A 14321-nucleotide genomic window follows, 5' to 3' on the forward strand; every position below is an offset into this window, starting at 1 on the left:
AATAAAATCAAACACCCAAAACACACATTCGTTCGGTTTCATCGTACTTCTCTGTTTTGTTTTTATTTTGCTGCTTTTTGTTGCACTATTTTTGTTCTTTGTGTTTGCTTCTCTTTTATTGTTACTTTAAACCCTTCTTTTCATGTTCTCACGCACTAACGCACACATACACACGCACACACATACACATACGCGCTCGCTTTATTTTGTGTTTGTTTTTTTTTTATTCTATGTTGCATTCCACCTGCTTTTGCACTGCTTTTTTTTCTTTTCCCCCTCATTTCCTCTCTTTTGTCGTACGTGTGACATGTTTTCAATCAAGGTGTTTTTGTAGGTGTGTGTTAAACATCGTCACACACAGTGCAATTCTACTTCCACCCTTTGCCGGAGAAAGAGAAAGAAGAAAAAAAAAAACACATTCACGCACGCACGCAACAACTTTGCTAAATAATTATTAAAAACGAAGAAGTAGAAAGGAAAAGAAACCCACCACTACTGTTGTGTCCCCAACACACTGTTTTGAAAGGACATTCTCCAGCTTCACCATTCAATGTAAACTCACGCGCGTACACACACACACACACACAGACAAACAGACACACATTCATTCTCCATCATCGCCCGTATATAAACCGCAAACACGCAAACGAAAAAAAGGTGTAATTTGTTCAGTGCACGATCCTGTGATGACCCCCGACGGGGAGAGGGGGTGGGGAGGGGGGGTGCACTATCGCTAAGCAGCTTACAATCTACGAAACGGGAGATGCGCGGCGCCCCAACACTACTACTATTAACTGTCTGTTACTACTAGTACCGCGCGCGTGCTGCAGGAGCACACTTCCGCTTTGTGTGTATGTTATGTTGTGTTGCGTGTGTGTGTTTTGCTTTCAATCCTTTCGATAATTTAGTGCTTGAATAGCGCAAAATGGACTCTCTTTCTCTCTATCGGTTAAAACACATTTACACAAACGCATAAGAAGGGAAGCGTATTCTCCTCCTCACGTACGTGGTTCGATGATTTGTGGTTGTTGTCGATATTACATTATTTGTCGCGCGCTTTTTAAATGTAAACCCCCTCGCTGGGGATGTGAAATAAATGTGTTCAATGCCATTTGATGCCAAATAACACGCATTATTAGTTGTTGCGTTCTGAATTTACAATTGCGACATTTTCACCCTCGTAGCGTGAAGGTTGGATGAAAGGTTAAGAGAGAAAAAAAAAACAAGATAATATACAATTTGCATAAACGCTGCTTTTGCTTTCATCTGATCTGCACGCGCCGAATTCCACACTTACATACTAGCTGCACTTAGTGGTGGTTTTCTCTCATGGTGTTTTCACACCGCGACCAATTGTTTGTATTGTATTAAACTACACTGCTCATTTGTGTATGTGTGTGTGATTACACTGTGTACACAACATGACCCTTGAAACACCCGCTCCTGTCACCTGCCGATGCTTTAAATGGTTAGCTACCAATGCTTTAAAATGCAAAATACTCTCCCTATTTCTATGTGTGACCTGCTAAGCATAGGTTTGTGATAAGGGTCAAACCTATTTTCAAAAATGGGTCTCCATTGGACAGGGAAGAAACGCAAAAATCCATTGCCGTTATATACCACACGAGTAAGGACTACACAAAAATGCACACACACACACATACACACAAACACAAATCCACACAGTCTTGTTTGTAATGTTCCCCAAAGAAAAGAAAAGAACAACAAAGCTTGTACTCGGGGGAAGGAGAAGGATGCTTGAGGCATCTCTCCAACATTGTAGATTGTTTACATTCTACCGCGTTTTATTTACAAACCGTTCCCTCCCTTGTTGTTGATGCGAACGTAAACGCTTGTGGTATTAGTGGGAATTGGTGCGAACTAATGAGCTGAAACAAGCCCTTGGCAAGCGATTCGCCTGTACCATACACTTTAGGCAAATTTTACAATCCATTTGTGAAACTAATTAATTAATTTGTAAACCAATAAGCCGAAAAGTTATTGTCCTCGTGTGGAGTGTGTTTGAAATGATGCAAGATGAAAAAAAAGAACTCTCAAAATTGCCCAACAAACAGCGTCCGCAGTCCGGGATTGTTGCACGAAAAGCAAAACAAAAACACGAAAAAAGAAATTCTTCTGGCCGGCAAATGTTAATGCATTTGAAATGTGTACGGGGTATTGTAAAAATGCTTTAAAACATATAGAATATTTCTTCATTTAGTTGGGCGTTAATAGCCCCAGCCCCACTCCCTAACAAAGGCTGATAATACACGTTTTTCATGTGCAAACCGGTCACAAATGTTTATCATTAGTGTATGTGTGTGTGTGTGTGTGTGTGTGTGTGTGTGTGTGTGGGGGGGGGGGGGGGGGTCAAAAAGAAGAGAAGAAGCAGCTGCTCGTCGTCTACTCTTAACGCTTCCTACTGACCTTCACCTACAGCAAAACACAGCAGATTCTCCTCCGTGGGTACTGCTGTCGATACATTTTTCAACCAAAGATGCATTATCCTTTGTACATACACATACTACCACCATGCAGTGTGGAGTGCACTAATCCCCTCACCACTACGCATTCATCAATTATCATCAACTCAATACCATACTCGCGCACATCATACACGCTTACATACTACAGTTTAGCACACACACAAACATACAAACACGAACACACGAGCGCACACGCACACACTGTTTGTGGTTTAAAAGTAAGATCCTTTCAGGCGTTCAATGGGGGGTAGAGTGGTGCTGCCGTTGCTGCAGGCGCAAAATTCCAATTTACTTCCAAAACGACAGAGCAAAACAGAACAAAAAAAAGGAAAAGAAAGAAAATTCTTAAATTCTATGCGCACGCCTGCTGTTTATCCTCCTCTCTTCTCACATGGGTTCAGTGTTGTTGTACGCTTATCGATTCTATCATCATCATCATCATCAGCGTAAGCCGTCCTGTCCTGTTAATGTCCTTAGAGATCGCGCTTTCTCAATTCACGGCCTACTTTTGTCACTAGTGCACACACTTATTATTTGCGATATCGCCCGTCCCCCTCCTTTTCTCGTGCATTTCTCGATGATATTCCCTTATTACGATCACTTTGCTTAGTGAAACACAGTGTATGTGAGAGTGGTGGGTGGTTGTTGTTTTTTCACGATCAATTAAGAATTGCAAGAGAGAGAGAGAGAGAGGGAGATCCCCGCAGTAGTTGCCTAGCCATTGCTAGATGGAAAATAAGAAGGATAAGTGGATGGATGAAGGAGGGAAGTCGGGGGGACAGACAGCGAAATCGCGGCGGTACCTTTTCTCCCTGTACATTTTGCAGCGCCGCCATCTCTCTATTCGTCCTGCATATCCTCCGGCATTTCGTGCGGATTCATCATGCCCGGAACCGTCATCAGCATGCGTCGTTTTTCTTCCTGTATTTTTTTCAGCTCGTTCTCCCGCTCCTCCAGGTACAAGTCGGAATCGTCTTCCCCGGTCACTTCCTACAAAAGCGCGAAAGTTAATAACTCGTCCGCGTTCGTCCTTTTTGTCCCCAATCTACTCACCTTAATCTGGATCAGGAAATCTCGTAAATGCTCCTTAAATGCGTGTACATCCTGGTCAAGGTTAAACAGGCCGGTGACGAATATCTTGATCTGATTGCCGGTCAGGTGGCTGAAGGCGGACTTGAGCAGCATCGCCACATACTCCTGAATGTTTAGCACGTTGTCGTCCGAGGGTCCGAGCTTGACCGTAATGCGACCGGCTTCCACCAGTGAAAACATGTACGCCAGGATCGTGGCATGGTTTTGCAAGCTTGCCGTGTGCGACGTGTCCGTTACAACGGAGAAGATCTGCATCAGGATATCCGTGTAGTAAGTTTGATAGAAGCTTTGCGCGGCTTGCGGGTGCTGTTCGAGATTTTGCAGCATCTACAATGGGAAAGCAATGGAACAGCAGCGTTAGCAGAAGAGCATACGAGACGTACGATTAAAACGGAGCGGGATTTGTTTTACTTTTTCCAGCTGCCAGCATCACCTACCTGCATAAGTATGTTTAAGCCAGTGTCGGCCACGTTTCGCATCGTGTGCTTGAACGCCCACACGATGGAATCAAACACGAGCTTGAACTGTTCGGGCGGAATGCTCAAGAACGCTTTGAAGCAGTACATGTTGACCGCTTGAAGCAGCTCGTAGAAGTTCGTACGATGCTGTGGGTAGTCTTCGAAGTTTTTGTTGATCATGTCCAGCGTGCAGTCGAACAGCGCGTCAAAGATTTTTGGTATCTCCGGCGTGATCACAGCCTGCAGCCGGTTCACAATCGATGCCATCGTGCTAAGCACAAGCGGTTCTCGTGCATTGGGGACCTTCGTGCGCTGCACAACATACAGAAAGGTACATATTACAGAATGAATGCCCCATCATCATTAGCATGCACCGTACGCAACACCGCTAAGTCCAATATGCTTACCTGATAATCGAACAGCACTGCCTCGAGCAGGGGCGGAATGAAATTTTCCATCACCATCTTCGGATCGTTCGACTTCCATACCCACTCCGAGATGAGCGTCAGCGTTTCCTTCTTCACGACGTGCATCGCCTTTATCAGCGGCTGGTTGTTGATCGACAGTCCGTTCAGCGAAATTGCTTGCGTAATGTTTTCCGACATTATCTTGTACACGTTCAGCATATCGAGATAGATGCGCCCAAGCTGCGAAACGTACGAATGGCCCAGAGCTTTACAAGCACGTACATTCGTTTTAAGTATGCTGCCGAGCTGCTTCACTGCGCCCATGTCCTTCAATATGTCCACGTTCTTGGTCGCTTGTGAGATGATATCGTCCCAAACCTGTTGAAAAGGCAAGGAATTGTCACGTTTAATGAAGGGGATGCTTGATTTGTCGATCAAGAGACAGCGATTGGATCGTCTAGCTTACCTGATTCGGCAGCATCATATACTTTTCGATCAGAATATCTTGCTGCACCTGGTCGGCCTGAGCAGAGATCATGTATCCGACCGCTTCATAAAACGTATGAACCTGCGAACGAAACCAAACAACACATCAATACGAACTCACACACACAAAACCAACCTATTCTATTATATCCTATGCTCGATTTTCCTCCTACCTGTTGAGGCTGTAGATCGCAAATGATGCTACTCATCGTTGCCAGAATTTCCTCAATGAAGGTGCAGGATTCGTTTGGTTGTAGCTGGACAAAGTGCCGGCGGCATTTGAGCGCTATCTTGATGAAAGTATCACAGGCCATGTCCTGTACACCGTCGTGCGTTTCATGCATAAACTCGAACAGCTTGTTCACGACCGTCTTGAGGAACTTCCAGTGAGCCCGCAAAAAGCGTGGATACTGTCCGACCACGTACATTATGTTGGACGCAATGATAGCCTTGTTGTCTTTGCCTGCCAACGAAAAACAAAATGAAATCGAACGTTAAAGTCACATAAACGCTCTTTCTAATACAAACACACTTTTCGAAATGTACCTTTTTTGTGCTCGCACAGCCCCAGCAACTCCTTGATGACCGTCACGAGGAAGCGTTTCTCGTCCTCCTCGAAGAACGCGCCGGAGATGGAACCGATCGCCCAGCAGAGCGTGTTCAGGTTCTTCCACGAAAACTCGCTACCGTTCACCTGGTTGTTCAGCTTGTCCGTCATGATGCGCTCCGTGTCGGCATAGTCGAGATGCGTCAGGTAGACAAGTGTTTCGCGCATATTCTTGTACAGATTAATACTATTTGTGTCCTTCATGAACTCGCGTACGACTTCGCCGTTCTCGTTCTCCACCACCAACACCTCCTCCGGTTTGGCCATGCGCGAAATCATGATGTATCGCACCTTCGACAGGATCTTGTGGTAGAAGGTGCGCCGCTGGCTGGAGGTGTGCGCCTCTTTGTACAGTTCGCCGGTCAGGCTGTTCCAGTACTCTAAGCAGATCTTGAAGATTTCCACATCCTCGACCTCGGAAATCATTACCAGATAGTCGAGCGCCTTCAGCACCACCTCCATTGTGTCCCGCTTCTCCACCAGCGTCGCGTGCACCCGCAAAAAGGTGCACAGGAACATGGCCAGGTTCTGCACGAAGCACTGCTCGTCGTCCGACCCGTTCATGTAGATCTGGTTCATGTTCGTGTTCGGCGGTATCATCGTGTCAAACTGCTCCATCGTCTGCTTGAATAAGGCAATGAACACGTGATCGTAGTTCGGCAGCTGCAGGCCCGCAATCTCCGACAGGCACATGATCGTGATGTTGCGAAACATCGGTATCGTCAGAAAGCGACAGACCAGCATGTCGATCAGCTTCGTCTCAAAGATGTAGCCGAGCGGGATCCAGTTGAGAAACTTTAGCAGCGTCTGCAGCGTCGCCGAGATTAGGGGCGCGTTCAGGGAATTCTCCAGCACAAACTGGCACAGCGTGAAGACCTGCGCAAACTCCGAACACATGGTGTCCTTCAGATGTTTCGCCTTCGTTTGCGTGATCTGACCCGAGCAAAAGTCAAACACCTCCTCACTGAGCAGCTTCAGGATGATCATGTTGTTCTGGCACAGCGTCTCGTTGGTCTTGGACGCGCCGACAATGTCGCTGATGAACGTTTCCCAGTTGTTTGGCCACTCGCGCTTCAGTATCTGCACCAGGATGATGTTCAGCTTGTTTAGGTAAACCTTGTTCGCTTCCATCATTGCCGGATCCTGTGACGTCTTGATGATCAGCCCCACCACATACTTCTTGATGCCTTCGCACTGGTTGCGGGGCAGAATTTTCCAGCGCGTCTTGATCACTTCCTCCAGGATCTGCAGTGCGTAGAATTTCGTCTGCTGGTTCTGTGAAAACTCCAGTATGCTGTCAACGCGCGTCCACGCATCCGGGTGCTCCTTTAGTGTCGTCAGCACCGTCTGAGCGAGGCGCAGCTGTTCGCCGGTGCTATTGTACAAGCATGAGACGATGTTGTCCAGCAGGTCAATGTCAAGCTTTTTCGAAAAGTCCAACAATTGGTTCGCCTCGTCGAGGCGTATCATTGGAATAGCCATCGTTACTGCCGTTCAACCGATTCGCTTGACTGTAGAGTTGAAACAATCGGACTGCACACTTTTATTGATGCAATTGCGTCCTTCTCACAATAATCTTTCACACACTCTCACCGCAAACAGTCCGCTTTAATATTCAACACATACACACACACACATGCACGCTTCTATCCACACGCTGTTGTGTATATACAATACCACACACCTCGAGGATTTGTTCAAACCAAGCGTTGCGCGAGCTTAATTTTTCCAACTTTTCGTCTACGATAACGTCGGTTATGTTGACGGCAACAAAGGTTTAAACAAATTCAGCAAATTTTTCCTTTAAAAATGCGCTTCTTGCACACTCTCGTTCACTCGTTCCTTACACGCTTACTGTGCTGCTGGTCCCTTGCAAAACGGTCCTTCCGACACTACAACAGTGGATACAGATTTTGTAAGAAAAAGAGAGAAAGAAAGATATAACATGTTATTAATAAACGGGTACCGATTGGGGAGAAAGGGGTGATTAAGTAATTTATCAATACCGCTCTCTAACTATTCTAAACAGTGAAAGAATAATATTCTCTAACACAAGTACACCACTCATTCCGCTCTACCGCACTGCTCTCTCTCTCTCATCTCACTTCCATGCTCACTTTCGCACTCACACATTCTCAAATCAGTCGAGATTGTTGATTTGCTTGACGTCGTCCTTAGTTACGCATTCATCCTTCCGCATTCACCCTCGTTCAGTCGAGGAGACGATCATTCTACAGTTCCGCTGCAGGGTGACGACAGCGGGGGGGATGGTGATGTTGGTAATGGTGGTGGAGGTTGGTTCGTTGTTCGTTGAAAGGATGCACTGATTTGGGTATTGTCCGTCTAATAGAGACAGAGCAGGATAATTATTTGTGTCGTCCCCAACCGTTACAATCTTGAAAGAGCATACCCTCCCTCTTCGCTCGGAGCATAGTCACATGCAACGAAAAACAAATAAGCGTACAAGCTGCTGTCAAACAATTTACCCACCAGCAGCGTGACGTTAAACACATTTAGCCCTTCCGCCTGCCGTGGGGAGTTATGTTTAACAAATTTGAACTTAATTTCACACAAATCTGTTTTCCAAAATGTATATATTTATACTATCATCTTGACACTCCTTCTGATTTGTTTGTAATGTTTAGCTTTCATTGCAAAACAAACAAACGTTGCATTTGAAATAGGAAGCAAAATGATAACAAAAATACTAAGGAGCAGTAAATATCAAGGTATATGTATGTTAGGTAGGGATGATTTGAACTCACTCTAGTTGCCTTATCGGTAAATTACTTGGTTTACGCACCCCTGCAGTGGTTGTTATTATCCTTGCGATCGGGGCTTATTAAATATGAGCTCTCTCCTTTGCACCGTTACCCAGGCAAGTCAAACATAGAAGATGTTGGTCATCAGTCTTGTTCTCTCTTTTGAAGATCGATGGGCACTGTTCGAAGCGGAGCTATATTCCTACACAATCGATGTGTATTTTTAAACCTTAATTAATGAAAGGATAGACGGGCTAGCTTTAACGTCGAAACTTATACCTACTCGTACGAATAGGACACACACCGCACAGAGTTATGGGAGATTCGAGGTCTCTCTGTTTTCAAATCTCCTCCACGTATACTCGTCGCCGACGTCGGTTTACAGCAAACATTCGCACAATCTCACTCAAACATACCAACCATTATTACTACACAGCAAAACTTGCATACTTCTCACACGCGCACACATTCATGGGTGCTGCAGATGCGTGCCACACTCAACACACTCGTTCACACGGTTTCCCGAGATGCAATAGACTTCGAAAGGAAAATAAAAAGAAAGGATATTGAAGGCGTAAAGCATAAGTTTAAGGAAGGCACGAAGAATGTTCTATCATGCTTTTGGCTCAGAAGCACACCTTAGGACAAGGAACGGAATAGATGGCAGTCCGCCGATTACACTGGTTGTTCCGGTGGGTGCAATATCTCTTCACCAGTTCAGGTAAAATGGTGAACGGGAGAACGAGCGGTAACACACAACACGTCCTCACACACGCCCCCGATGATTGGTGATGATTTTGCGTGGTCCGGTCAAAATATAATCGTTAGAGTGTATCTTTCTTCGCGCCTTTCCTTTCCGCTCGTTTGTCTGTTGTTCTCCCGGTTAACTCGATAGCACATTCACATTCATCAATCCTAAAATGAAATAAAAAAACGAAATAGAAATGTTGAAACATTCAAGATCTGTAAAAAACAATGGGCAAAAATGCGTCGGAAAAGATGCTGGGGGAAAATACAACAAGTTCGTTCGAGAGTTTACTGTACTACCGTTTCAACAATGGTACATTGAGAAGGGGAAAGTTCGTGGAACAGGTCCATGTGCAAGTACCTAATTTTGAACTGAAGGCTAAAGACACGCACCGGAAAGTAACAAATTGGTGGTTAGCACGAAATTCTTGAAAGAAAAGCAATTCAACAAGTACTGTGGAAGGTAAATACCATTCCTTGTGTCTTAAGGGAAAAATAAATAATCAACTTGTTATAGTCGCTGTCGCTCATTTTCTCTCTTTCGTCGTAAAATTTAGAAAACATATGTACCATCATATAAAAGAGGTGTAGTTTTGTTTCATGTGTAGATTATTATGTATAATAAAAAGGACGAAATAATCATACAATAGAAAGGGGATTTTCTAGCTTTAGTGTTAATATGGATGAGTTAAACAGGCAGCTTTAACCAGTCCACATTTGTAGTACGCAAAGTACATGTTATCATTCTTAAGCAGTTTAAAAACTAAACTAATTAAAAATTAAGTGAACTAAACCGCAACACACATTATAAAATGTAAAATGTGTACTTTTTCACCGACACTTCAACTATTGGATCTCTGTGAAAGATACTCGTAATTATTAGACTGTATATTTTAACTCCTGTTTGATATTACTAATGTACAGTTATCGTTTATAATTAGCAGCTACTTGGTACATGTACATGGAGCTGCAGTTTTTTTACTTCCTTCGCTTCTCCATTTCCACCCACATGCACCTTCACCCATGGATTCGTGTCGGTGGGGTCAGGTAGCGTGTCATAGTGAGTCCGATACATGCGTAACGCTATCAAAACCTCTGCTTCCTTGCACTACCATCTAAGGGGATGTTGTTTAGCCGACAGTAATCGACATTTATGTTGTCCACCTCAATGGCTTCGCTCGGAACGGGCTGACGTCAGTAGAACTTGCTGAACTCTAACACCACCGTGGCTTTCACTCTACCGTGCTACAGCTATCAATGTCAGAGAGTGAAGCATCATTCATGTGTAAAAAATATTCTTGCAAAAAGAATAAAATAACAATTCTTCGCTCATTCGACTCATTTGCGATGTTCTTTAAGCATTATATCATGGACCCTATATAAACTGAAATGAAACGATTTAATATGTAAACAGAGGTTAAACCGAGCACGCTGGGCAGCTACAATGAAGCCTTTTGCTGCGGCGTCATTAGCAATCTCCGAAAGAACTGACTTGACAGGCTTGATCGGCTTTGTAGAGCTGTTCGCAAGTATTGTAAGTATAATTATGGTTTCGACATGGTGGCGACGAGCTACGATTTCATTGTTATGCAGAATTTGTGTCATTATTAGGTTCACACATCAATGCAAACTAGCTAAACATTTTTACAATCATTTGCAAACGCTTTTCAATCCTTTTCATATCTTTTTCTCACTATAGAAGTTTCATATTATACCCTTAAAAGGGAACATATTCTAAACTAAGGTTATTTTCCTCTGTATTGCATCCGAAAAACAAAAAAATACCGGATACGACAGTTTTTAAAAGGGTAAATAGATATCAGCAAGAAAAATAGTTTAGACCCACCGTTGGTTAGCTACAAACAAATATCTCCAGACAAACTGTATTGGGCCAAAAAACAACGCGACTTCAGCATCGAAATTGTAGTCATGTATACACAAAAAGAGTGATGGAAGCTGAAACTAGCAGCGGCTTCGTCCAAGCGTACCTACACTCTCGTAAAGAGTTGAAAGCAGCAAAGACGCACGGTAAGAGACGCGGGTTAAAACAGCTCATTTCCACACTCATCCTGTTTAGCCGTCGGACCTCCTACTAACACCGTACGTACATCATTTCGTTGGACGAGGAAGATGCGCGACCCTTTTCCCGCACAGCATAATATATAAACGCCAGAGCGTTCCAACCAAAAACCACGATGCGTTCGTCCCAAGAAGCGTAGGGCAATTTCCGCTGAGCAATGTGTGTTGGTGAACGAATTTGTGCCGCCGCTAGCCAGCAAGAGCATACATGAGCACATACACACACACACACTCACGTGCACAAACGTACACACATACATACAGATCGAACGGAGGAGAGCAGCAGCAGCAGCAGCAAAAGCAACATAAAGCGCTAAAATTGCGCGCCTCAGCATTGTCTGACCCCGGTCGAAGCATGCCAGCAGAGAGACGCATACATGTACACATAAATACAAGCGGGCAAACAGTTCACCCATTCCACCGAGATATCGGGCGGAACGGTTTTCTGCGCTGCGGAACGGGGAAACGGAACCTGACGCCACAAAACGAATAATGCAAAAATTCGGCGTGCTTTGTTTGGGGCGCATTGAAATATTGGCTATGTTTCGATTGAATATTATGCTAGGAACGACGCTCTTTCCATAGCATAGCATAGCATCTGAAAAAAGCAATCGAGAAAAAACATGTTTAACCCTTTTTCAAACGCTAGAGTAAAACGTTCTGTTGCAGCATGCGGTGCCATTTAACGAGCTGCCTAGAAGAAACAGCCAGACAGTGGTGGACGATACACTACACTCTACACCAGTATACGGTTCTGGCTTTTCTTTTTGTAAAACACCACCACACATACAAACTTTACTCTATTTCCTCTTTCTATGCCATCCATACATACATACACACACACACGCGTTACAACAGCTGCAACAGCACCTAGCGGCGCTTTTAACAGTGAACTATCTATTTTCTTCTTGTACATTCTCTTGCTGCCATTATTCTGCTCTCTATTTTCCCCCTTGCTCGCTTTTCTTCATTTTCACTACCCTTTTAGCGGGGTATCTCATCTCTTCATCCCATATCCCGGTGGTGGTTGCCCGCAATAGCGGGAGGTTGCGATTGAAACGCTGCTATTGAACAACTATTGAATTGGAAAACTATTCACTATCGAACAAAAAACAATCCACCATAAATACACACACACATAACCAGAAAAAGAATTCCCTTTGACCCCCTCTAATTGCAATGCATGATCAAAACATTAGCGAGGAACATTTGCATACATCGAGACAAACGGTGTACGGTATAATAAAAAAAATCTATGAACACAGCTATTTTACGCTACATCTCTCTTTCTTGCTCTCACTTCTGTCACGCTTGCTCACTGTTTCCGTCGTTATTTTTTCGTCTCTCTTGTGCCACCTTTCAACGCATTTCGCGACAGCCATTTTAACGGAGAACACCACCACTTTCGTACAGCTTCCTGCGCTTCCGCATGTTTCGCACGATGAAATTACCTCATCGGTCTCTTCCGTTCTTTCGCTTTGATTGTAAAGTTCTATAAAATATTCCGATCGCATACACTCACGCACACACACACATACACACAAACGTTCACAATGGTTCCCCGATGAAGCAACATGCCCAGCAAAACCTTAAGCCCACACAGGAGTAATTCCGCCGCTTACTTCGTCATGATCCCCAATGCAAGATAACGGGCCAGGATATTCTAGTTAACATTAAATCTAGAAGCAGCGACTGACTAGAATCGATTGCTGCAAGGGAGCGAGAGAAAAACAAGCGCTATCCGCCACACCGCCGCTTTCACTTCTGCTCCATCTTCCTCCTTCCCTGCTCCGGACAACGTCACCCGTGTCGTCGTTGGTGTCGATTTCATCGTCCATCGTGATAAACCTAACCTACAAAATTTTCACAGCGGCCCATCGTCTTGCAGGACTGACGAGCCAGACATGGGGTACCGCATTACGTCCCACTGACAGTTCCGCCAAATTGTTGCCCTTCATGTGAGCGCGCACACATACGCACATGCACGCTCAAACGTACGACCCGATCTACGCCAGGAGCCAATTTTACCACATGGAAAAAAGAAAACATTTTTCCTTCATCGAGTGCGGTCCCTGTCATGACCATTGTTCACACAGACTATGACGTGCTGCAAAATGTCGTGCGACTGGACCGAACAGGGGGGGAGGTGAAACTGGGTCTGGTAACGCAATTGCGACGCATCCGAAAAAAAGTGTACCCTCCACCGACGCGCACCGTGGAAGTGACAGAGCGCACGCACGGTAGGGGCGCGTGGGGTGTGATGTGGATGGAAATTTCCATTTGAGACCTGCGCTTGCCCCCCACTTACGCAGTGTGGCTGGGGTGCTTTTTGTTCAGTTTTTGGATGGAAATTGCCAAACGAAGCTGTTGGTGGACGACATTTGCTTCCATCATCCTCCTCCTCCTGCTGGACAAGACTTTTTCACATACTCGCTCACATGCACACACACACACACGCGAGCGTACGCACACACACACGCACACGCACACACAGAGGCACACTATAGGAGCAGGAACATTCCAAGCACACCTTATCGGATGAATCGCGGAACACTTTCAGAAAAAAAGATAGGTTTCTGAATCAACCCTCCAAAGATTAATCGAATAGCGGTAACTTGGGAAAGAAGAACAAGTAGAAAATCGTGCGACCACATTTTTTCCGCTTCACCATTCTACATCTCCATTGTGTGTGTGGTAATCCCCGCAGCAAGAGCAAACCAGTCAATCACACCGCGGATTACCTACACGGAGCGCTCAATCTTGCAGCAAGAAACGGTGGCAAACACTTCCGACGTACTTTTTACCCATTAATTGGTGCAAATTTTACAGAAATATTCTTACGTTTTCCAATTCTGTGACAAAGTCAACAAGAACGCATTCACTCACACATCGCAGCACCCAGTTCGCAGTCACACACGCAGCGCACTTTCTTGAAACTCTGTCGCTGAACTTGATGGAACTGTGAAGCAGAAGGTTGGTACGTTGGATGCGTTTTGACAGCGTCATGCAACTGGCCGTTTGACAAGAGGAGGCTCACACATTGGCTACGTAGTGTGCGTGTTTGTATGCCGCGGCTTAAGACGCAAAATACAGGTAAGTGACCCTGTTTTAATTCAGTTCTATTAGAAAGCTAATTTAAAGGCGATTGAATGAATCAATACCTCATTTTGAGATCCATTTTTGCATATAAGGAAATA

General features: G+C 44.8%; 1 protein-coding gene across 22 annotated transcripts; it reads right to left on the reverse strand.

Annotated features, from left to right (window-relative positions):
• Positions 1–31: 31 nt before the first annotated feature.
• Positions 32–14131, reverse strand: LOC1279344 (exportin-1). Of its 22 annotated transcripts, none has more exons than XM_061659350.1 (12): positions 13966–14124; positions 8937–9213; positions 8603–8835; positions 8340–8500; positions 7666–7879; positions 5476–7428; positions 5103–5392; positions 4910–5011; positions 4444–4821; positions 4016–4348; positions 3540–3905; positions 32–3476 (listed from the first exon to the last, which is right to left on the reverse strand). In XM_061659350.1, exons 6-12 carry the CDS (start codon positions 7016–7018, stop codon positions 3327–3329), a joined length of 3162 nt encoding a protein of 1053 aa, XP_061515334.1. In that variant the 5' UTR covers positions 7019–7428; positions 7666–7879; positions 8340–8500; positions 8603–8835; positions 8937–9213; positions 13966–14124; the 3' UTR covers positions 32–3326. The 22 variants fall into 22 exon arrangements, with proteins under 22 accessions (XP_061515334.1, XP_061515331.1, XP_061515348.1 ...); XM_061659347.1 differs by having other exon boundaries at positions 8582–8835; XM_061659364.1 differs by having other exon boundaries at positions 8302–8500; positions 8582–8835.
• Positions 14132–14321: the final 190 nt, after the last annotated feature.

Source organism: Anopheles gambiae, chromosome 3, assembly GCF_943734735.2.
Source record: "Anopheles gambiae chromosome 3, idAnoGambNW_F1_1, whole genome shotgun sequence".
NCBI classification, from domain to species: domain Eukaryota; kingdom Metazoa; phylum Arthropoda; class Insecta; order Diptera; family Culicidae; genus Anopheles; species Anopheles gambiae.